Genomic DNA, 24,988 nt, shown 5'->3' on the forward strand with positions numbered 1-24,988 from the left:
GAAAACCAATCAGCTCTTCTAGCTCTCTGCCAGAAAGCAAATAAAAGTATTTCCCAAAATGTCAAACTGTTCCTTTAAGTGCTGCTATCTGCGGCTACATAACATACAACATCATCTGCATTGATTGACGTTGACGAAGTGAGACCTGATCCATGTTGTTCACACTCACAGTAATTTAAACACCACCAGCTGTCAGACTGAACAACGACGACTGAACTGACTGAACGAGGTTGTCATGTTAAGACGTTTTTCTTAATCCAGTGCACTTGAGTTAAGATTTACTTTTAATAACATGACTAATTTCATGAGTTTGATTGTTATTGCCATTATCATTAAAGGTGGTTTGAAGCCACAAACTAACCCACGCCAAGAACCCCCATATAGCGTCTCTGGCAGGGATCCTACTGTTGCAAATTTTTTACATTATGTGTACATTATGATGGCAAACATACAGCTTCTTCATATATTTTTTTTAATTTGTATGAATAATCAGTCTTTCTTCTGTTATAAACATTCCTTGTCGTTTCTGTCTTAATATTCAACAGTAATATTAACAGTAAACATTTATGTTTAGTCATTTTCACTTGCTATTCTTTCAGCAGACGCTACAGGAGCAGCCTAATGCCACACAACGTGTCACACAATTTAATTACAGATGTCTTTCATATTGCAGCAACAGATATGCCAAGAGTAAGGGCGAGGAGGACAGAAAGAGGTCAGGTTTCTCCAGAAATTCACAAGGAGGCTAACAAGGAAGTGATTAATATTAATGACATCTAAACAAAAAAACATATTTAAAAATGTAAGTCACATTTTCCCCTCTAGGACCCCTACTTTGAAAAAACATATTTTAACCACCTCATTCTGAAATATGCAGTGATCAGAATGCACAGAATGTTCTCTGCATACACACCTGCTGACCTGATGAAGACCGCCGCCCCTTTACTCAGCCCGTGACTCGTTGTTGATCTTGGCCTACATTTTGACACCTACACTACGCACCTGTGAAGTTCCGTGACACAGTCTGTCAACAGGACAAGGAATTACTCAGCACAATTAAATGGCCCTTTTAATGCCGCCTCTATTACAGATGTTTGCCCAGCCAGGATGATGGACGTGTAGAAAAAAAAGTCTATGTGGGCGTGTGGATTGAAACGAAGCCATGGGCGGGGCAGCGGCTGAAACGTCTGATTGGAATTCATACAGTATGTGCAAGTACACTGTGAGTTGGCAATTAAAGAAAGTAGAGCACAAAGGAAAGTTTGATATGAAAGAACAAGGAAACAATTTCCTGTACACGATGACATTGGAAACTGCAACATTATATGTAGAGACACATTTACTGTGCCTCTACATAGAACAGAACTTTTTTTACATATCACTTTATCCTGTTAAAGAAACATCGAAAATTTTATTATTTGGTACGCATCAATAATAACGGGAAAAGTTCTGTGATTAGGATTGCAGCGTTGTGTCTAGACTGAAACAGCTCAGCAACTGTTGGATGTGCGGTCATGAAGTTTGTCAGACATTCATGGTTGTGAGGATGAATTTTATTTTAATGCTCTGTAAGTTTTCACTTACAACTTTATAAGTTAAAAACACCTGCATGCAAACGATCACGGTCTGTCACCCACTGGTTTGTGTACCACGGTTTTAAAGTCTCGAGTTCAGCATTATGGCCGTCACTATCTTGGATGTTTGCAACCAGTGAAGGAAGTGACCATATTTGGACTGCGGAGGAGCGACGGGTGGATCTGATGAATACAAGCAACCTTAGTGGATCTGGATCCATCTGGATTCTGGTGTGAAGCTGTTAACAAAGTTAGCTTCGTAATTCAAGGTCAACTTTAGAGCGAAGTGTTAAAGTCATCTTAACTGCATTGATAGCGAGCTGTCAATCACAAGGTAGCCCCGCCCTAAATCATACTCTGCTTTATGGTCTATTTGACTCTAAATGGACCATAATGTACTAAATGAACATCATGCTGGATTGAAGAAGACTTAAAACTAGAGATTGAGACCATAAACTCATGTTTACAAGTTCACTGGTCACACTTCAGCCAATTTCTAACAGTTTAAGTGCTTTTACTTCAACGGAAACCTTCAGCGCTTACAATTTAACAGGTACGTCAAGTGCTTTCATTGTTTGCATCTCCACAGACACTTCAAACCCTTTCAGTGCTTCAGAGTTAAACTGACACCTCGACTCCTTTCAGTGCTTCAACTTAAACTGGATTCATTCACCGCTTTCATGAAGACATTTACAGCAGGAATTGTTTCAGCCAACATTGGGTTGTTTTTTCATGAAATGCTTCTTACCAAAACATATGTGCTGCTGTTCTACAGTAAACCATCTGTCTTTTGTCACCAGTCTTCTCTCTCCAGAGATTAGAAACAAAATCCAATCGTTCATTCAAAAAGAACGTCAAGACCACTACTACATGACTGACTCCTGAAGAGCAGGCGTGTGTGTTTGTGTGTGTGTGTGTTTGCATAGGTGAATAAATGTTACAGGGTATGCGTTAATAACCCGTCTGTCACAGGAACTTGGACTTACAGCTTGCCGGACACAACATACCATTCAGCTGCAACAGCCTTGAGTTAACATACTGAAGTCATGGGTGAGTGAGCAAAGCAGCAGAGAACAATGCTGACACAGATCTGGCATTTATTCCTTTTGTTTGTTTGTTTTTTTGAAAACGCCTCAGGCTCGGTTGAGTGCGACTGTAAACCCGGTTCTGCTCCCTCGGTTGTAACAAATGACTCCTAGTGTGACTTTAGATGGTTTGCGTTATTAGCTGCACAGGTGTGAAGTGATTTTGCAGAAGGTTAAAGATGACTGTGTGCAGCGTAGGCGGCTGGGGAAGTCTCTAGCAGTGGTTCCACTTGGGGAGGGGGGGGACGCGAAGCCGTGCAAGCCTTTATTTCCACGCTGCTCTTTGCTGTCAACTTTCAGAGTTTACTCAGCTTCACTGCGGAATACTTATTTCCATTTGTGCTCACCACACAACCTTCCACCCACTCAAAGACCGCGCGTTTTTGGGAAGTTCAAAACATTGTGTGGCGACTCTTGAGAATGACGCATTCAATCAAAATTGACTGTAAATGAGATGTTTGCTGGTGGTCATAGAAATCATTTTATTCTTGCGACTGATGCAGATTTATTTAAAGCTTGATCGTCGAGGATAAGCTCTTGATTTCCTTCATGTAGGCAGAGGTGGGAAGTACAAATACTTAATTATTGTACTTTAGAAGAATTCTTTTTCCTCCCTACATAAAAAAAAACTCTCTTTACTTTAGTTTTAATGCATTAGAGTTGAATTACCCTTTTTTTAATTAATATGAGGAAGATTTAGTAAGCCTTGCAAAAAGTATATTTCAGAGACTGTAAGTTCCACTTTTACTCAAGGAGTAGAATCAGTACTTCTACTTCTACCCGAGTATTTTTGAACTTAAACATCTGCACTTCTACTTGAACACAGAATATCTGTACTTTTGACACTGAACCCAACTAAAAATGTTGCCCGCAACACAAGGTTTGAACTGACATTTCTATCCATCTTTTGACTGATATCCCAGGTATCATTCAGTTTAAAAGATTACTTTCTATTGTTTTTATTGCACCGTCTAACTCGTAAACATCCCTCCAAGCATGTGCACGCAACTCATGGACTGAGATGCGTTCGCTTCAAGTTTGTGGAATGAAGCGTCAGGATGTTGTTTCACCCAGATTCAGTAAGTGGGTGGAGGGAGACACCGGTGAATTCCCGTAGTGCTGTGGAGACACACTACGCCCAGACATTTTCCATCCCCGCATTATATGAACGTGATAAAAAAAAAAAAAACCCAGCTGATAGAAACTAAAGTCAAAAGTTTGGTATTAATCATCTACCGAGTTTGTTCTAAATCGGTCCGTGAGGGGAAGAGGAAGATGCAGAGGAAGCAAATAACAAGAAGGGAAGTCTTCTGTGGAATTCAAGTAAAACAAACAGCTATCAGTGGAGTACTCAGAATTAAAGTAAAAGTAATAATACCACTCTGTTACTACAACTACACTCAATATTTCACTGTTATTATTCAACCTAGACAGCAGCAAAATTAAAGTGATATGTCTCAGTTCATGTACTATACTGATCAATATCATAATATATTCTGAAATGGACCATTCTGCATAATATGTACTATTACTTCAAATATATTTTGACACTTATAGCCACTTTGGTGCCTTTACTTACAAGGTAACTTCTGTATTTTTAACCCGTAAGAACCCAGAACAATACATTTTTACTAATCATTTAAATCATTTGACATTATTTTTTTATGTTTGTTTGTTTAAACGTTTTGAATTCAACAACATAAAAATTTATTTATTTAATCCGCCAAGTTAATTGAGCAACTCACTATTTTTCTTATTGTGACAACAGACGTCACATCGGCCTCGCTACCTTGCAGTTACATTTACATTTACATTACATTTACATTACATTTACATTTAGGTCATTTAGCAGACACTTTTGTCCAAAGCAACTTACAATAAGTACATTTGTCAAAAGAAGGAAACAAAGAAACCACAACGTATCATTGCCAATAAAGTAAGAGCTGAAAATAGAACAAGTGTTAGGTCCTCATCTGAGTAAAGTAGTACCTTAAGAGCAACAGTTAGCTTCTAAGATGACTTTAACACTTGAATTATGAAGGTAACTTTGTTCACAGCTTCACACCAGAATCCAGATGGTCATCAGATCCACCCGTTGCTCCTCCACACTCCAAATATGGTCACTTCCTTCACTGGTTGCAAAAATTCCAAGTCGCCAATGACTGAAATCCAAGATCCAAGAGACGGCCAAAATGCCAACTCGAAGCTTCAATGCGTGTCTACAAACCGATGGTTGACGTCACCATGACTACGTCCACTTCACAGTCTACGATAGTAATCAGTAATCATCAATTTAGCTCATTTATGTTGCGGAGTAGTATAAAGTTACAGAAAAAAACAAAAAGTTTTTTCAGTATGTGCGTTAAAGTACTAAGTAACATTCCACCAATGGAAATAAATAATTGATAAAAGACAGCCGTCACATTTTGTTTTTGTCTTGTTTTTTTATTAGAGATATTAAAAAAAATGTATCAAACATTTGTTCTTTGAGACAATGTGATTTTTTTATTTAACTAAAACTCAAAGTGATACTAATAGTGAGGACAGCTTGTGAGTATTTAAATGCCGTGTAATTCATGATGAATACAGTCGACCCCTCCAAGCCGAAGCCTCTCACCTGTACCTACTCCTCTCTTTGTCCCCGGACTTCTTGGAGGAGCTGCTGTGGCCCTTGTGGCTTTGGCCGTCTTTCCCATGTTTGAGCTGGGATTTCCCATGTTTGTGATCCCTCTCTCTGGAGTGGGAACGTGAGCGGGACCGCGAGCGGGATCGCGAGCGTTGGCGTCCCATCTTTCGGTCTCGTCGGCTCTCCTTGCCGTCCTGGAAAACAAAAATTGTAAAAAAAAAAAAAAAAAGAACAAAAGTCAGTGGTGGAATGTAGGTAACCAAATCCACGTAGTCGTACTTTTCATTCCGTGCTACTTTATGCTTCTGCATCACTAAAAGTCTGTGTACAAATAGGACCACAAAATAACATCTATTTGTAAAGACAACTGTATACAACCAGAAAGCATGAAAGGCCATTCAAAGATAAAATCACATCTGATGGAACCCAATCACGCTTTTGTGGCAGCTGTGAAAACTGTCACCGTGGCTTACAGGTTAAACATGTATTTGGTCATCCTAACTGGCCTAAAACAGGAGAAGTTTAGTCTGATTTAACTTCAGACAGTGAGAAAAAAAAAGGTTTGTGTCTTTTTATACAGTGTATGCACACTTCTGGTTTCAACTAATGCATACGATCAAAATGCCCCCCACCATGCTGGTATTTGGACTTGTCTGATAAAATAAAATAAAAAAAGAAAGAACTGTGGGGTTTTTGTGTATCTTCTGATGATTTGTACATCACAGGTAAAGATTAAAAAAAAAAATGCAATTATGTGTATGAAGGTTCCCTCTCAGATAATACCACTTCCCTGTAGTAAAAGTCAAAATAAATGTGCAGCAGCAGAAACTGCGCTGCAATAAACGCCACCCTCCCAGAATAACCATAGGGATTATTATTGTTATCACAACATGGTTGGAAGATACCTTGTGCTTTTTGGGCTTCCTGCTGTCCTCATCATCTGAATGATGATGGTGCCTCTTCTCCTTGTGTTTCTTCTCAGAGTGCCGGTGGCTCGTTGCCTCCTCTTCCTCCTCAATTATCAGGTCATACTTGGAACTTTTGGGGGAAAAGTTATGGAAATCTCCATAAAGTTGACAAAGTCAGTGGTAAAAAACGATTAAATGGCTGCCGCAACAGAGGTTGTTAAGTTCAATGCACAAGGATACTCTTGTTTGGGCTTCACTTGATCCTTGAGAGCCAGTTTAGATCGGTTCTCCACGTCCTTCTCATAGGCTTTGAAGTCGTCTTTAGTATACTTCCCACCTAGGAGGGGAAAACATGGCTGTGATCACTGAACAGTGTCTCAAGGTGCGTTCACACCAAACAAAGCAAATTTTCATATTTGTAAAAAGTCTGAAGTCGTGCTTCGTTAGGTCTGTCAAGCAAGCAACTTATAAAATGCTTGTTTTCTGAATGGAGTTCAGGCTATGCTAACATTGTAGCTGCTCCATCCACTCCATTTAACTTCATCTAGACTTCAAATAATGTCTTTACGTTTGCATCTTTACTTGTGTACACACTTTCGGACTCGACTGAATGGTGAAAGCAGAATACAGAAACGAGACACGGCTTGGCGTTAACATGTTCACCCTTCACAACAGGAAAAAAAGATCTTCAAAGCATCCACAGAGGTTTCAGGACAAGCACCTTTGCCTTTCCATCTGATCTTTGAGACCGACTGGCTGAAGTCTACGTGGATGCGGCGATCATCGATGAGCACGTTGTCCATTTTGAAGTAGGCCTTTTCACAGTCTTCTTCCTTTGGAGACAGAAAGCATCAAGAGATCTCATATATATAGCCCCAAATCACAAGTCACGTTCATATTTGAATACATAAAAGACAACCACTGGGAAGCTACAGAACGATATAAAAACCTCTACGAAACCCCCCAATAGATAAATAAAAACACAAACGCACAAGTGGACATTGTATGTTACGTAGACACATACGATGCTCACCTTTTCAAATTCAATAAAAGCATAACAGAGGGAATCTCCACTTTTCCAGTCTCTGATGATCTCACAGCTACACACAACAGAAACACAAAGAAAGGTTAGACACACAATTTCCACATGTACAAGTCGTTTGTAGTCATATTGACCAGCGGGTGTAACCGTACATTTTCGGTACAGGAAGTTTGGTTCGGTGTGCGACATCCGAGTTTTACTTGGAAAGATTTGGCAGCGCACCGGTTGTTGTTTATCTTTTTTTTTTGTTATTTATTTGTATATTGACAATATGCTAGAATTTGAGTGACTTAACTGTTAAAGTAAGAATTATCGCCAATGAGAAAATATTGAATGTGAATAATTTTCAAAACAGATTTCCCTACTGTACCGAAATGTTACCCAAAAAATGGAAAACATACCGCCAGAGAAAATTTTGTGTACCATCACACCCCTAAATTTGACTAAAAAAACTAGCATTATATAGAACTTGGAGATCGGCAGCATCACCTTTTTATAGTCCCAAACCGAGCAAAGATGATGTCCAGGTCCTCGTCCGTGGTCACCGGGTTCAGTTTGCACACAAACAGCACGTTCTCTGGCGGCCTCATGTCTGCATCGGGGAGGTCACCCACCTGGAGGAAGGTAATGACACTAGAGTGCATAAATAAAACAATATATCTCCGGTTGAAGGCTGAGAGCACATCTCCTCTTCTCACCATCTCCAGCAGGATGGCCTGAGTCTTGGCTTCTTTCTCCTTCAACCTCTCCTCCAGCTCCTCAGCTCCTTTTCCATCCGCATCATCGATGACTTCGTCCGCTCCGATTCGACCGCTCTGTACAGAAGGAGTTCATAATAGAGCTATTTAGAATGTGCCATTTGCACATATATTGTATACATTTTTATTTCATGATTATTCGTCCAGATGAGGTTTGCTGGGCGTGAATCGCTTCCTCTGAAAATCTATTTTTGGATAATCTTAAATTGTTTTCTACCGTATATGTTTAACTGAGAAAAGTGACCGTCAGGGGTTTCCTTAGTGAATAAACAGTGTAAATGCACTCACATCTAGCTGCTCTTTGGTGGGCTCAGGCGATCGATCAGGCACCGGCAAATCAGGAGGGTCATCAAAAGGGTCTTCTAGGATCACCGTGTGGTTTATCCTGCAGCAAAATGACACTCATTAGGGGGCGACCAATATGGCTTACCGATCATTACTAATCTAGGAGACCAATAACTGATGTTTATCTGCAGTGTTGATAATTGGTAGGCCTCTACTTTTTTAGTAACATGCTGAACCGCCACGGTACGGGGAAAACGGTGCAGTGCTGATGCCAGATCAACAAGCGGATGTCGAAAGCAAAATGAAATGCCGGGGCTATGAGTTCTCAGTTTGTTCAGAGTTCGGCAAAGTGTAATACAGATGTGTTTGAAACGTTTCCTCGTTTTAAAATAAAAAGATGATTTACCAAGTTGTCAGCGGGCAAAATGCTTGAGACAACCGTTACTCCCAAACTGTGATTCTGTGCACCATTACACTAACAGCTCACCTGATATCCTGAAATGGGACAAAGTCCTTGTCCACAAACGTCTCGTTGATTTTGGCCAGGATGTCCATGCCTTCTGTCACTTCCCCAAACACAGTATGAACTCCATTCAGGTAGTCCAAGTTCTCACCCGTAGTAATAAGGAACTGAGGACAAGAATTAAAGATGATACACATCAAGCAACACTTTCAGCAGGGAACATTTGATCTGTAAATAAGATATCATTTACATTGTACACAGCTTGCCATCTATTACACCAAAAACACGGTTCAATATAACATGATACAATATTACATTCTATAGTTTCTACAAGTTATCAGCTGATAAGATAGATAGATAGATCTGGTGGTTGGTGTAACGGACCAACTGTGAAAATTAAAAAAAAACAAACATACATAAGATATTTTGTAACTTTGTTGATCAAGTGAAACCATCAAACCATAAGGCATTAAAAGGCACGCTGTTTTCTCACACTCTGGAATATTTTTGCACCTTGCATGACAAAAAGACAGCGTGACTGTAGATGTTATTCACCTGAGAGCCATGCTGATCGTTGCCATTGTTCACCATGGACACCGTTCCCTTCTTCCGGTGTTTGATGCGTGGCATTTTCTCAGCATCAAAAAAGCCAGCCTGGTCCCCATAGAGTTTGCTAACCACACACAAACACAAACACATGAACAAGAGAAAGTTTGCCGCAGTGGTCAACTTGCAAAAACACACAACAGTGTTGTTGTTGTTGTTGTTGTTGTTGATGATGATGATGCTGACTGACCTGTAGACAGATTCTCCACCACGTCCTGTCCCAGTGGGATCTCCCGTCTGTACGATGAAGTCTCTCTGAAGGGGAAACAAACACATTGTTAGAGCATCTAACAGTATCCACGATCACAGCTGGCCAGATGAGTTAAGAGAGCACCAGATCATTAACAGAAGCTAAAAGTCACAACACTTTTGAGACAATGCTCTCTGCTGTTTTGTTCACTGAATGTATTTGTGTGTTGGGAAAAGTAATGCAGGGGCCACTCAGCAGGCCAAGCGTGACCATCTACTGTATATCTGGCTTCTGTGCAAAACTGCATGATTACTGTGGTTAGCTTGTTTTGTGATTACGGTAAAGCTCGTGAGATTGTGTTTTTAGATTGATATATGGAACCTGAGCGATGCCACATTAATTTGCCGTGGAAACCCAAGGTAATAATACGCCTCCTCTCTGTACACTTCTTGGACCAGTAGAGAACCCAGACTGCAGAGCTCGACCTCATTTTTAGTTTTTGCTTCAGCTTAGTTTATTTTATTTGTTATAACTGATATCAACTGCATTAATTTCCGACGGAAATTAAAGTGTTGCATCAGTATCTGCAGGTGCAGTGATGGTATTTGGGGGCTTGGGCTGTACACCTTGATCACAGAAAGTTTGCAAAAAATCGGCCACCTATGAACAGTCGCCTGAAATGTATTTTCAAATGTCTAGGTCTATATCGCCACCCTCAGGCGAGTTAAGGAGTGCTTCGGCTGATATTGATCCATAGTTCTGTGACAGGAGTTTGAAAGGGGACCATCTAGTTTTACCTGAACATTATGGATGAGGCAGTAGTTGTAGTACTTTATCTTGCACAGCTTCACAAAGTTTAGGCAAGCTGCAAAACACAAGAGCAAGCACAGAGGTTAAACCGACAGTCTCACATTACAACGACAGTGAGACACGAACAAACCCTGAATAACACTTCTACTTAGCGTGAATACATATAAAACGATCAAAATAAGGGGTTATTCCAGCGGTGTTGTTATAGCTGGCTAACTGTTTGCTAAATGAATGGACGCCTGCAAGCTAAGAACCTTAGCTAGTAGCCACGTATTCTGTGCTTTAACTTGTGATTGGCTAACGTTAACTTAGCTAGCAATCAGTTCACGGAACTTGATGCCGTCACATGTTAAAAAACAACGTTACTTTCTTACCTTTGGGTCTTTCTTCTGTAAACAAATCAATAACAATATCGCCAAGCGTTGTTTCAAGAAGCACCGCCATGCTGATGTTCCAGATCTCGCGATAACAGTGTCGACAAAGCTGTCTTCCCCACGCATGCGCAGTTCGTATTCTCTCGCTCAATGTTTATCTGGTTTTTGTTAACACAAAATGGAAAAGACGAGTTCATCGTTAGCAATTAGCTTTTTCTCTCTTCTTTTTGCCTCGGCGATATGCGCAGAGTCGTCGCCTAGGCAACTGAATACGGTAAAACGTCATCAGCAGCAAATACGGAGCGTGTGTTATTGATGCTAGCTTAGCGTTGGCTGCGTTGTTAACCTCACGTATGTGTGTTTTGTCCACTATTGCTTATTGATCGCCAGGAGAACATCCTGATCAACGTGACGGCGGGGACACTGGCGGACACGCAGCTGCAGGACTCCAACAACTTGCAGGTAAACAGTGACGCTACAAGCTAACTTACTAACGCTGCTAACTGTGGTGGGTCGAGCAGTCAGCCTCCACGGTTTCTCTCCTTTATTGTATTTAAATTGTTTTATTTCAGATCAATTTAAACATATCGGTGGGCGAAGAGCAGGTGCTGGTCAATGACATCCCAGTGGAGCTGTCAGGGGTCACCAGGTTCAACTGCCAAGCTCTTCTCTGTGAGTTTTCTCTCACTTAGTTATGAACGATCCCAGTGCTTAACCACAACACCACAAACCAACAAACTAACCGCCCGTTAGAAGTGAATTAGTGCTTTTCCCCTCCACATCTTGTCGTGACTCTGCTTTAAAATGTCAAATTGCAAAGATACTCGATCAATAATGTGTTTCTGTGGCCCCGGTCAACACAACTCGCCTTTAAAAACATGTTATTATTCCCGTTAACCGCATTCTGTTCTCCTTAGTTCCCACATCTGTATCAAACTAAATTTTTCTACTTCGTCCATCGCACTATGACAACACAAGCTGGAATATGAGAAACAATATCCATCACAAGCAGTCTGGCTTGAGTGCTGCCTTCACGTGGTATCGGAATTATGGGGAACGTTGCCGGCTCGGAAATTGCTCACGAATTGCCTTAAGGTAGAGCGATGCTATTTATCGTTTCACAACAAATGCACTATAGAATCAAAAAGGAGGTAACAGCAAACCCTTACGTCCGACATTTTTTTCAAATAGTCCCGACGAACAAAGCACTTGAACATGCCATTCTCGTAATTGGGGGCTAGGATCTTCCAACTGTTGAATGAAGGCGGCATACATGTTTTTTTTTGTCAAACGCATTACATGTGCAATGATATTAATACGCAAAAAACGGCAAATGTTTGGAATTGTACTGGTGCAGGAAGTGTTGGAGAAATGACTCATATATTTTCCAGTAGACAGCATCAATGGAAGCAGCGAGTTCGAGTCTGGGGACTTGGTTTCCACCGTCACTCGGGTGATGGTGAGCCAGAACCGGCTGTACAGCGACTCGGAGGAGGTGGTGGCTCTGCAGGTGTTCAGTGAAGTTATAGAGATGGAGGGCAAGGAGGTAAATATCTCATTACCATGACTATTGCAGATCATATATTAGGGGTCAACCGATTTGGCTTTTTCAGGGCCCATACCGGCTATTACTAATCAAGGAGACCCATTTTATTTGTCTGCAGTTTAATTCAAAGAACCTTTCAACTTGGCCTGATAACAAAAGGTGCAGGGAGCTATAAGCAGCATATTATAAAGTAGAGCAAATGAACAAACAAATAATAAAATAGTTCCCTGAAGTTTTATTAAGTAAAGTAAAATAAATGAATGAATAAAATAAAGACCAGATAGTAGTGATTGCGGCTGCATCAGAGCAAAAGCAAAACATTTAAAAATGAAATTATTTTATCGGCAAATCATATATATCCATGTTTGTTCTTACTTACAACCTGACAAACCATATACATTATGTTCAGAACTGACAGTAATCCCCTGTGTGTTGGAATAGTAGTATTTAGACATTTTTTCACACCCTTTTTTTATCTTTCAGGTCCAGCAGCCTGACATGTGTGAGGTGAAACTACTAATGAGCCCAGACTTCCAGAAGCTGGCTCAGTTTACCAACATCTACCCCATCGGACACAGCGAGATATTCCGGGTCCCCAGGGAGAACGACGTGGTTGTCACAGATCCGCCAAATCCTCGAAAAGGTCTGATTTCTGATCCTCATTGCCATGTGTAGCAGTCCAGTCCAGTTCAGTGTATAATATTAACTTCCCCCTGCAAATCAGACGAAGAACAGCTGATCTCCCAGACCACCAGCCAGTACTCCCTGAAGCACACAGAGACCACGCAGGAGGAGATCGCAGACCCGGGGAAGCTTCCAGAGACTCCGCTCCGCATGGACCCCGACCTGCTGTATGATGTCAGATACGATGACGACTTTGATGTCAGGGAGCCGAGCCAGCCGGATCAGATTCAGATGGAAACTCCACCCAAAGAATTTGTATCATCTTACTCTGTAAGCCAAGTCTGGTGCTTTGGTTACATTGTGTGAAGTGTTTCTATGACGACGTGGAGCCGATTGCCTGCGTACATCGCCACTTGTTTTTGAGTTTTATTCATTCGGTGGTCGTTGCAGACACACCTGTCGTGGATCGGCGGCACCTTACTAGTGTCCTTCCTCTCCTCAGGCCATGTGTCAGTGGGTGGAGGAAGTGAGGGAGCGTCTGAGGCGCTTCGGCTCCGAGTCGCTGCCTCTCTTCTTCCTGGTCATGTGGGTGGTGGTGATCGGAGTCGTCGGGTCAGCGGTCATCGTCAAGATCCTGGACATGATCTTCCCGACCTGTGAACACAAGTGAGTTTGTGATTTATGAGTGAGCGACTAGCATCCCGCTGAAAATGCTGAACTCTCACCTCTCTTTTATAGGCACATTTTCAACCTAAACCCCGTCACTCTCATGCCGGAGGATGAGAAGCACATTCTGCTGGAGAGCGTAGAATTAGACGCAGAAGAAGAGGAAGAAGAAGAAGAGAGGAAGAGAATTAGCCTTGAATGAGGAATAACTTGGCCAGCTCCTTTTTGTTTTCAGTTTTTTCTTGTTTGTTCTCTTGACATTTGTTACCCGTGTTACGTTTGCAGCATGGCCTGGTTCCGTCGCTAGTTTATTTTCAGATTTGTGAACCAGTCGCTTTTGTTTCACCTTAGTGAACCCTGTGAGCACAATGGCCATGAAGGAGGAAGGTGCTTTAAAAATGCATCAAACTGATTGAACTCAGTAGTCCACCTCAAATTTAGTGACACGATCAAAACAATGGAAAAAGAACGTGAGTGATTCGCGGTGCTGATGTGATGTAAGCCATAAAGGCACAAAGAGCTACCAGATAAAATGCCACTCTTTTAGGATGGAGTGTTGTTCAGCTAGCAGTGTGATAACCTGCAACTTTGCTCCTAGCTGCACAGAAAGTGCATGGTCATCCATAGCGCCAATGCAGGCGATATTTGTGGGCGGTCATCCCCCACACACACACACACACACACTTCTTTGCTATTGTCTGAGGCTGCGACCTCGCCGCTCAAAACTCACCAAAATGGAAGTACGAGGTTTGCGCATGTTGTGATTGTTTTGACAGAGTTTATGGAAATCCACTTTTATCAAGTCACAAATGGCCATAGTTTATTTGCAAGTTATGTTGAGTACGTTGTGCTTTAAACCCAAACCACACCCTAGCAACATGGCTTATTGTTCCAAATCTGTCGTCATTATTGATTTTACAATGTAAAGCAAGAAGCAAGCGAGGTTGATCCTTTCATCCGAGAAATGAAATGAAACACAATTTCTAAAATGTCGAACTACTCCTGTAAGCCAACACGGACGAGACATCCAAAAAGATATACGAGCAGATATAAGAACTGCAGGTTCAACCAATGAATATGAACATACTGAACATTTCAGAATCATTTTGTCGTTACGTTCACTGGAGAGAGCTTTCTGTGTGTAGTTCTGTACAGGTAACACTTTATTCTCAAACTATGCTTTATTCTAATCAAAAACGTTCAGCTTTATTGTTAACAATTGCAATTTTATTCTCAACATTTCAACGTTGTTTTCAGAATTCATATTTTCATCGTGGCTGGCCTTAACAATCTTCCGTAGCTTGTGACCCTCAGAACAGCTGAGGTCGTGGTTTCGTCTCCCGGAGGCTGAATGCATGAAGTGCATGTGTAGTCTTAGCTAGTGAATGCAGGTTCGCTGTTCAAACAGCAAGTTATACATTAAAACCAAGACTCTGCATGACGCCTCAAGGGGCTCCACCCTGTATTGGGTTCAGTCTCAAAAGTCCAAATTGATTAAATCGATACAATAAAGTGCTGTAGATGACACCCAGTTAGCCTGAAGGCAGAGAAAATACCGGGCATGAATTCAAATGTGTCGCTAAAGAATCAAACAAAACATATATTTTGATTTGCTCCGTTTGTGTGACCCATGTGTTACTATTTTCAGACATTTGTGTGCATACATTGTATGAATTACAGCTGGACTGTGTATTTGGGTCTAACAATCCTGATTAAATGCTTTCCTTACGACCATCAAGCCTTTGTCTTGTGTGATTACTGTGATTGTGGAGGCTAAAGAGAGCTCAACAGTGTTGTATCGGATTTGAATGAGCTGCGTAGTTTCTTTTACTTGGTTTGCATGCTCTCTGTTAAAACCCCTGAAAACAATGTGTATTTAGGATCCCATTGTCCAGAGTAATAAGCTCATTAGGAAAATAGGTTTCCAACTTTCAGGGTCTTTAAATGAAAAGTGAAGCCGATTCTGAAGTGCCTTAAACTTGCCTTTTCTCTGCTGGCCATCATGGGGCAACTCCTCTGATTGCATAGAAGTCTGTGAGAAAATGACCCTAAACCTCACTTGATTTATTATCTCCGTAAACATGAGTTTATGGTCTCAATCTGTAGTTTCAAGTCTTCCTCAACACAGGATGATGTTCATTTAGTGAATAATGGTGAATTTAAAGTCACATAGACCATAAAGCAGGGGATGCTTTAGGGCGGGGCTACCATGTGGTCAGGTTGCTATCAATGCAGTTAGCTACTAAGATGACTTTAACACTTAGCTGTAAAGTTGACCTTGAATTATGAAGCTAACTTTGTTAGCAGCCCCACACCAGAATCCAGTAGTCCAAATTTGGGCCGTTCTCTGGTTGCAAAAGTCCAAGATGGCAACGGCTAAAATACCAAACTCGAAGCTTGTAAACCGTGGTCCACAAACCGATGTCTGTCTCCTTTGCATCTAAAGGTTCAAAAGTAGTTCAGCCGGGTTTATTTACAGTGAATGTTTCAGAATTAATGTTGTAGTTTTACTCCCCAAAAGACAAGACGCAAGACAATGTTAATATTTATAATCACTAACTTTATTTATAGAAATATATTGCATCATCATCATAATGCGAAAGAGCCACAAATAAAATCAAGGGCATTAAAAAAAAGAAGTTAGAAAAAACAGAAGTAACATTTGGTTGGCAGTTAGCATCGTATCTCATTGTCACATACAATGGTACAAAGCATGACACAGCAGTAAAACATCTCTGGAATTATCTCTACTATGTTCTCACACTAACATGAAGACTTTTGCATAACATTAACATAATGTGCAATCGGAGGAGGTGGCCGTTTTTAAAGTGCACATTTATACCTTCAATAAAAAAAACCTACTCTTCAATATCACCTGAATGACTCAGAGAAAGCCAACACTACAACTCACCATTATCCTACAGCAACAACAACATGCTACACGTTCACCTCCAAACCGCTCAGACGCTGGTGTTTATCAGCAAGACCCGAACTCTTCGATCCACTTCTCGTACTTTTCCAGGTCGGATGCAGACACAGACTTGGAAACTTTCTTCAGAGCGGACTCAAAGTCCTCCATGGTGGTGGGCATGTGCATCTCGTCCCGGGAAATGTTACGGATCTCCTCTGGCGTGAGGCCCTCGATCCTCCGCCTCATGGCCATCAGAGAGGCGTCCCTGCAGCATGACGACAACGGTTTCATTTGAAGATTTACATTGAGTTGTTCAACTTCCTATAATAATCCTTATATTCCTCACATTTATTTAGGTATTTTACGTCAACCAAAAGAACATCTCTTACAATATAAAACACATTTGTAATTGTTTTCAACCAATTTGCTGCCGTTTTGCCCAAAAAGTTACAGTGGTGGACGGTGGCAAATCAAAAATCAGGATCTTACTGTATGTTATTTTTTGATTGTATGACATTTTGCCTTTATTTGACAGTAGATACACGGAGAGGAAGGGGTATGACATGCAGCTGTACTGTACAAAGGTTTACTGATGGAGACCCAAACCTCACTGTTTCATCATCATTTATCATCTCCGTTTAAAATACTACTGTAAAGATCATCATTTGAAGTTTGAAGGATAGAAAAACAGCAGAGATGACTGACCTGCACACATTGGTGATGTCGGCTCCTGAGTAACCCTCCAACTGCTCTGCGATCTTGTTCAATTCCACGTCGCCGGCCAGTTCAAGCTCCTTCAGGTTGATCCTGAGCAGCTCCACTCGCCCTTCGGCTGCAAACATTTAAGCAAATAAGTGAGTGGAGCAGGCAGCAAGCTCATTTTTTCTGCTCAGGAGTAGCTACCACACATGCACCAACCAGGTAACCAGGTGTAAAGAAGCCACTCAAAAGTGATCAATCTGGCAATGCAGACAACTGCTCCGGGGACCCTGAAAGGCCCAGGTTCACGGCATCTAATCTTTGGGCCCTGACTCAAAATCTAGTTTAAGGACTAAAGGTGTGTTCACATCAAATGCAAAGCTAATTTTCACATGATGTGAAAACTTATCAGCGTTGAGATTCTCCTGCTGTCGTCACTGAATCAGAATTGGAGACAAAACATATGCCAGCTGTCTGTCGTCTCCCAGAGCTCTACGATAGAACCGAGACCGAACCAGGCTATGTGTAGAAACCAGACGTCTATGGTCCAAACAATAAGGTCACTGCTGTATTTATGTGATATTTTAAAGGGACAGTGTCTAACATTTTAAGTAATTTATTAGCTTAAATCAATATCTTCATTCATAAATAGGTCCTCATAAGTGTATAATTACCTCTGCCAATAATCTGATTTATCCTTGTAAGCAAACTTGAGCAGCAAAGAAATGAGCGTACTTGAAGGCAGAGGAATGTAGATCCTCTTCTCCAGCCGTCTTCTCAGAGCCTCGTCGATGTCCCATGGGAAGTTGGTGGCAGCCAGCACCATCACCATCTTTGATGGATCGTCGTTTTCTGAAGCTCCACCGACACCTAAACATAAGTCACAAAATGTAGGAAAAAAGCCTCAGAAATAGTCATGCTTCAGTTGGGGAGGCTTACATAGAGTTTACATACAGCCTCTAAAATGCTGGGAAATTGGTGATGCGGCCAACGGAGGAACATGTGTAGTAAATAACATAACTGTAGTTGTGTTAGTGTGAACAACAATGTCTCATCATTATACCATCCATCTGCACCAGTAGTTCTGCCTTGACTCTCCGGCTGGCCTCGTGTTCCTCCGACGTCCCTCTGCGGCTGCACATGGAGTCAATTTCATCAATGAAGATGGTGGTGGGAGCATAAAAACGGGCCTGACGAGAACACAACATATTATCAGGTGTCACTGTGCAAACTGCTCGAAAGAAGGTTAGACTGAATGTGAGAACAGATGCTTATTCCTACGATGGCGTATTAGGGCCATTGGAGGTAAAAAATACAATTAATTAAATGAAATAAAAAAATGCCGGGGCGAAATAATAATAAAAGAAAAAAACTTCAGATGAAACTTGGATATTTAAAAAATATATTTTTACCTATAATGGCCCTAATACGCCGTTGTATATTTCAGATTAAGTCTGCACAATTTATTGTATGTTAATCATGCAATTTTCATCCAAATTTAAAAAGGTGTATTTAGTGTTTTTCACCACTAGAGGCAGAAAGACTCTCAAAAAATGCTATATGGCTAACAAGTCACATCTAGACATCATTCAACATGGAGAAATGATCTTGATCAATGCACTTTGTAGATACTTTGCTTTCCTCACTAGTTGTTGACTTCAGCTATTTGCTATTAATACGTTTGACTAGAGCCTAAACCACTCGTGTGAGCAAGAAAACCAAAATAATGAGCTGCAAATCTGAGATTTCAGACTTTGTTGAACTTGCACAGGAAGCTTAATGATAACCTGAATACCAAAACATTACTTGGTCATCACTGGTACCCATCGAAAGTCTTACCATTTCAAAGAGAAGGCGAACTAGCTTCTCAGACTCTCCTCTGTACTTGGAGGTGAGAGTAGATGAGGAGACGTTGAAGAATGTGGTTCTGCACTCGGTAGCAACTGCTTTGGCCAAAAGGGTTTTCCCCGTGCCTGGAGGTCCCACCATAAGCACACCCTAAAAAGTGAAGAAGTTTTCTGTGCATTTTCTTTGCATCGATACACATTACTAAACAAATGCAACTAAAAATGGTTAAAAATCACCACCTTCCATGGTCTTCGTATGCCCTTGAAAAACGCTGGCATCCACATCGGCAACACAACCGCTTCTTTCAGGAGTTTCTTTGCATCTTCCAAGTCTGCAATGTTGTCCCTAAAAAAAAAGAAAAGATTGTACCGAGGTCACAAGTAGATCATAAGAAGGCTGGTTGATTAAAACACACCACCAATGATTCATGTTCGGTGTGTGTTTAACACTAATGGTGTGATTTCTTTGCCATACAGCAGCCCTTACCATTCTGAACCAGACAATAAAAGGCTGATGATTTAGGGGGAAAAAAATTCCAACTGTGATTTGTAAAGTTTTAGTGCCATTTTAAGAGCACATTTTGAGGAATTATTTTGGCCAAAATTACTACAAAAGACTAGAAGCAGGAGTGAACTGCTAAGACGGCAAACAGCCGCAGAATTCCACCACATTTCTGATGAACACATACCATCTCACATTTGGATTCTGAGATATTATATCTCTCTCCAGAGCTTCCACAAGGTCTTTATCATATCCTGTCCCGTCAAACTTTTTCACTTCTTTCTCCTGGACATCTGCTTTGCTCTGGAAGTCAGACGACAACAACAACAACAACAACATTATTGCTTTTCCCCGTTCTCACTGGATGTGGTTTCTTCCAGACAAAAGAAACTGCACTGAATTGCAGGTTAGTTCGGGGTGTAATGGTAGAAAAAAGTCACAGTTCGGTACGTACCTCGGTTATTGGGTCACGGTTCAGGCTGTTTTCAGCTCAACAGGGAAAATTAAGAAAATAGCTAACCGTTGCTCATTGGCCATAGTTCTTCCTTTTAACAGTTAAGACACTCGAATACTGGCAGATCATGACATCAGCTACTTTGGCTCGCTGTGAATCTACAGTGGGAGGAGCCTGTACGCTGTGAGGAGGAGGACTCGCCAGATGCCGTTGTAAATGAAAGGTCTGAAGTGTATGCTCAGAGGCACCAGATTTCAGTTTTACAGTGTCGGTACACAGTTTCCTGGTCCACTGAGCTTAATTAACCCAGCTAAACGACCTAGCGTGCTACAATTAACAACAACTGGTGCACTGCCAAAATATTCCAGGTAAAACTGGCTCCAGAGTTTCTGTTCCCTCGTGTGCGAGTAGAAAATAAAAACAGCAGTTTGGGCCATGGGGCGAACCGATAGGATGTCGGGTACCGAACCGAACATCCTGTGCTGTAAATTTCCAGTACGAACGTGCGTACCGTTACACCACTACTGTCTAATAAGCAATCCAAGTAGTTGTCGCTGAATATATGTCATGTAGGGAGAAGGTGGTGTGATGAAACATGGTGTTCACCTTGTCATCCTTTGCTTTGCCAGCGGCCTCCTTCACCTCTTTGGACTCCTTCTTTTCTTTGCCCTTGGATGGTTTGCTCCGGTCCCCATTGGCCCCTCGAGGCGAGTGCCTCTGCTGGGCCCTCACAGACACGCTTAGCCTGTTGTTGGGAGGTTTGCTGTCTTTATAAGGGTTGGCTGGCCGCCTGACAGCACAAGGAGAATGTCTGTGGAAAGAGACGCCCACAACCATCAGCACTGTCAAATAATAATATGACATGATTGTTTGTTTTCTCAGTCCCACGGCGGCCACAGAGCTCTATTTAATTCCGTTCCTTTTCCTGATGACATAATGTACTGATCCCTCTGATATTAGACGGGCCATTTCACCCAGTATAACAAAAAGTGCTTCTGAACAGGATTACATACCCCATCTTTAAGGCATTGTTAATTTAAAAACCAAATAATAAAAACACCATAACTAACAGGCAAAAAAGTGAAGAAACAAATACAATAAAAAGAACAAACAAAGAGGCAATGTGAGGTTTCCAGAGGGCAGAGCAGGAACAAAACAGGTTCACATCAGGGACTCACACCTACTAATCTCAATCATATGACTACATCAGAGCTATTGTTCACAGGAAAATAGCTTCGACAACCCCCAAGCACAAATCTGCTAAGTCTACAGTGTCCAAATTGGTATTAGAGTGAACAAATAAATAAAATGAAAAATGTATGCGTGTATTACTAATTGTGATACCTCTGTTCCACGTGCACAGGCCTTATGTCACAGTCGTCAAAGTTACTGGGTTTCGCAGGCGTCGTGTCCAGCTGAAAGTTCTCCAGCGTCGACATTATGTCCTGAACTTGTCGACTCTCTTCACTGATTTCTTGCCACAACTGAGAAACAAAGAAAGATACACATCAAAACCTTCTCAGGACCTTTTGATACCATTTGAATTTACACTATTGCTGTTTTGTACATGTTGTGAAGTCCCAGAAACCAACATCACCCAGAGCTGCTCTGTGAATCTCATTGAACTGTATTCACTGTATCTAGCAAGACACACGCCGGCTGGTTAACTACGGCCGTATGAACCCAAGATAAAACATTTTTATTGCGATTTAATTGCAATAAACGGATAAAAAGGATGATGAAATAACTACATAATGACGACAATTTGTTTGTTAGGTCTGTCTGCAACACGACAAGCAAGCAACTTTTAAAATGCTTGTTTTCTGAATGGAGTTCGGTCAGATTGGAGGAAGACTATGCTAACACTGTAGCTGCTCCATCAACACTTAAAATAACGTTTATCTAGACATAAATACGGCAGCGACCTTGTTGATTGTACCATAGACAGACAGTCTGGTTTCTACACATGTAGAAGGTTCTATCATAGAGCGAAATGCACCTTTACTCTCAGGTTTTGTTTTGTATGGGTTTTTTTATGCCATATTTACCTGTTGCCATCTCTGCTGAAAACTGCTGTCCCGCACGGTGTACACATACTTCTTGATTTGATCCAACAATCCATGATAGAGAACACTGGCCGAGCTGTAGTTTCCCAGCAAGGCGTATTCGCGGGCCAGCTTCACGTTCTCAATGATCTCTCGTAGACTCATGGTGCTGAGGAACACAGACAGAAAACCCATGCACAAAAAGGTTATTGCAGCTACCTCGACAACATTTTTTACTGGCAACATCGGGAAGCAGAGGTTGTTTTATCCAGCAGACATACAGAAAGACAACATCATGGGATGATATGATGCTCATCCGAATAGGCTCAAAACTCGTGTAATTGCACCAAAACACACTGGTATCACTTTATCTTGCATTTTGTTAAGAATCAAATATTTTGTATTGCATCACAGAGAGAACATTGAACATCCATTTAAGCGAAAAACATACAATTTTAAATAAAGTAATCATACATTACAACATTTAATTGAATAAATAAAAAGGCAACATGTGAGTTTTTTAAAATTACATTTTACAATTACAATTACTGCCTGCATTTTTTGTCGTGAGTTTTTTTTATATGCCGAATAAAAAAAACCGTGAGTCATTCTTTTTTATATAAAGTTTCTCTTTTTTCTAAAAGTGGCAAGCCTGGGCTTCCATACAATTTCCCTGCTGTTCAGTGGAATATACACTAACAGCGTGGCTATTGTTCCTCACTTTACATTCTGGTTCCATGGATTAGCCGGAGCCTCGCCCAACTGAACCGCGACACAAAAACAATTCTTACGTACAAGATCCAAGCGATCCACACGCGTCCGGTAGCTTCCGTGATGATGTTAAGAGTGTTACCGTCGGACAGAGCAACTTCACCACAACTATTAATCTACGTAACACGGTAACGGTTATTTCTTGACGTTACTAGCAACAATCTTCACTCCCAATGTCAACTATTTAAATGCGCCGTTGAGGTGGTTACCTTTACGAAACTCGACGCGTTCGTAATATGAATTGACATATAAACACGCAAAATAAAACTGGTTCGTACTTGGTTTTATACTCAACTTGTCAGACAAACAGCACGCACAGAGTCCTTCTCGTCGTGGCAGTTCAAAGAGAGGCGACGTAAAGACGTCAACCGACCGAAACACTGCAGTCGGCGACCTGTGGACGTTTGTAGTTCAGTTTTTACGTCACGGAAGTCAGCGCCGGTCCCGCGTGCAAAAAAAACAAGAAAAATCAACTTCGCCGTGGGAGTAATTACTTGCACTTCCGTTTAGGAACTTCAACATAAAACCAGGTTACGTTCAAGTGCAAGTATGAAAAGTCTTTACGCAGAGGGCAGGAGTTAATGGTGCCTTCATGTGGTATCGGAATTATAGGAAATACGAGACGCCGACTAGAGATTTCCATATGAACGATTGGGAAATAATTTTGATAACCAAGCTCCCAAGTTGGGGTTACTAGAACCTTTCAATAGTCTGCTGGCGTGGTGCAAAGTTATTACATCAGCTGACTTTACATTGCCCACCGTTATTTATATCAGAATGTAATAAAAATAAGATCAGGATTTTCCTAATACGCAGGTTGGTAACAGCAAACCTTACGTCCCGAAATCTTTGAATTACATTAAGGTCATTTAGCAGACGCTTTTGTCCAAAGCGACTTACAATAAGTACATTTGTCAAAAGAAGGAAACAAAGAAACCACAACATATCATTGCTGATAAAGTAAGAGCTAGTATGTTGTGTCTATTGTTGTGTGGTATGTGATCCTGTCTGCAACCAAATTGCCCATTTGGGACAAAGAAATAAACTGAACTTACTGGTAGTTAAACACTTCTTTTTTGCCTAAATGTTTTGTTCATCACAGGCAGCCCCCCCCCCCCCCCCCCTTTTAATATTGCTTTGTAAAATAATGCAAATTATAATGAATGAGATGACAAAATGTAGTGCTGTTGCTGATCTGAAACATTTTCACCCCCAAACTTATATGAATTGGCCTAGATGATGAATGATACAAATATTATTGTAATTTAATCCTACAGTATTATTTAACTACAGATAATAAATCAGTATATCCTCCAGAATGTGCGAATCCAGTCCCACATCTGTTTCCGTAGTGTAGTGGTTATCACGTTCGCCTAACACGCGAAAGGTCCCCGGTTCGAGACCGGGCGGAAACATTATTCTTTATTTACCCCACGATGTTAAACTCACGCATGCCCAGAAGAGATCAGCAATCCTGAGGTCCCAACGCTGGTCAGTCTAGCATTCCTTGCTATGGCTTCAGATGTGTTGTCCAAATTCAGGATTCCCTCAAAGTGCTCTTTCTGCCTTTCGACAATATCCCCCGTCAGGGTCAGCAGTTCTCCTCCATTGCTGAACACAGTCTGAAACCAAGGCCTGCCTTCAACTCTTAGCCATCCATCAGACGTGGAGCCAGAGCCATCAGTTTATTTTCACAGATCATACTTCTTCATACATTATAATAATACATAATATAATATTGAAGAAGTGATGAATAAATGCTAGCTAATGTTAGTTAGATAATGTTAGGTGAATTTATTATTAGATGCTATGTTGCTTTTTTCAGTCATCCTCTGTGTCTCTGGTGTTGTCGTATGTTATCTCTCTAACTCGGTGTGAACCAGTTAAACCATGATTAAGCAGATGCTTTTGACTCTTTAACTCTCTTAACTTTTCCCATTCATTCTCTATGGTAGTCCTTAACATTACCGATGTAATATACTTTTGACCACAAGCAGGATTGCGGGGGCGCTGTTTTGTTTTTGATTACTTTTGTCAAATTTGACCTGTGTCTATTGAAATGGATTTCAGATCCACTATTGTGGGTCAAATCAAGGAAATTTGTGGGTTTAGGTAATTTTTAAACTGTAAAACTGTATCAGCCATGTCTGTGTGTATTTTTTAGGGGACAGTGGTGACGGAGTTCAAGGGGGCCCATGACAA

General features: G+C 41.2%; 3 protein-coding genes across 6 annotated transcripts; 1 reads left to right on the top strand and 2 right to left on the bottom strand.

The window, feature by feature from the left end:
- Positions 1-5,189: 5,189 nt before the first annotated feature.
- Positions 5,190-10,813, bottom strand: ppil4 (peptidylprolyl isomerase (cyclophilin)-like 4). Its single transcript, XM_084030657.1, has 13 exons — positions 10,722-10,813; positions 10,335-10,402; positions 9,538-9,602; positions 9,297-9,414; positions 8,766-8,908; positions 8,282-8,378; positions 7,934-8,050; positions 7,725-7,849; positions 7,227-7,293; positions 6,915-7,026; positions 6,434-6,530; positions 6,191-6,323; positions 5,190-5,479 (listed from the first exon to the last, which is right to left on the bottom strand). The coding sequence occupies exons 1-13, from the start codon at positions 10,789-10,791 to the stop codon at positions 5,273-5,275; spliced, it is 1,419 nt and encodes a 472-aa protein (XP_083886783.1). The 5' UTR covers positions 10,792-10,813; the 3' UTR covers positions 5,190-5,272.
- Positions 10,814-10,853: 40 nt separating this feature from the next.
- ginm1 (glycoprotein integral membrane 1) lies at positions 10,854-15,295 on the top strand. Of its 2 annotated transcripts, none has more exons than XM_084030967.1 (8): positions 10,854-10,995; positions 11,112-11,183; positions 11,294-11,393; positions 12,113-12,267; positions 12,751-12,910; positions 12,992-13,221; positions 13,394-13,557; positions 13,630-15,295. In XM_084030967.1, the coding sequence occupies exons 1-8, from the start codon at positions 10,900-10,902 to the stop codon at positions 13,757-13,759; spliced, it is 1,107 nt and encodes a 368-aa protein (XP_083887093.1). In that variant the 5' UTR covers positions 10,854-10,899; the 3' UTR covers positions 13,760-15,295. The 2 variants fall into 2 exon arrangements, with proteins under 2 accessions (XP_083887093.1, XP_083887094.1); XM_084030968.1 differs by having other exon boundaries at positions 12,116-12,267.
- Positions 15,296-16,096: 801 nt separating this feature from the next.
- On the bottom strand, positions 16,097-23,222 carry katna1 (katanin p60 (ATPase containing) subunit A 1). Of its 3 annotated transcripts, none has more exons than XM_084030196.1 (11): positions 23,082-23,222; positions 22,019-22,184; positions 21,315-21,454; positions 20,577-20,781; positions 19,704-19,819; positions 19,255-19,360; positions 19,007-19,165; positions 18,231-18,357; positions 17,903-18,037; positions 17,174-17,300; positions 16,097-16,733 (listed from the first exon to the last, which is right to left on the bottom strand). In XM_084030196.1, the coding sequence occupies exons 2-11, from the start codon at positions 22,178-22,180 to the stop codon at positions 16,535-16,537; spliced, it is 1,476 nt and encodes a 491-aa protein (XP_083886322.1). In that variant the 5' UTR covers positions 22,181-22,184; positions 23,082-23,222; the 3' UTR covers positions 16,097-16,534. The 3 variants fall into 3 exon arrangements, with proteins under 3 accessions (XP_083886322.1, XP_083886323.1, XP_083886324.1); XM_084030197.1 differs by having other exon boundaries at positions 23,065-23,084; XM_084030198.1 differs by lacking the exon at positions 23,082-23,222 and adding an exon at positions 22,811-22,830.
- Positions 23,223-24,988: the final 1,766 nt, after the last annotated feature.

This window comes from Eutrigla gurnardus (assembly GCF_963514095.1).
Source record: "Eutrigla gurnardus genome assembly, chromosome: 16".
NCBI classification, from domain to species: Eukaryota; Metazoa; Chordata; class Actinopteri; order Perciformes; family Triglidae; genus Eutrigla; species Eutrigla gurnardus.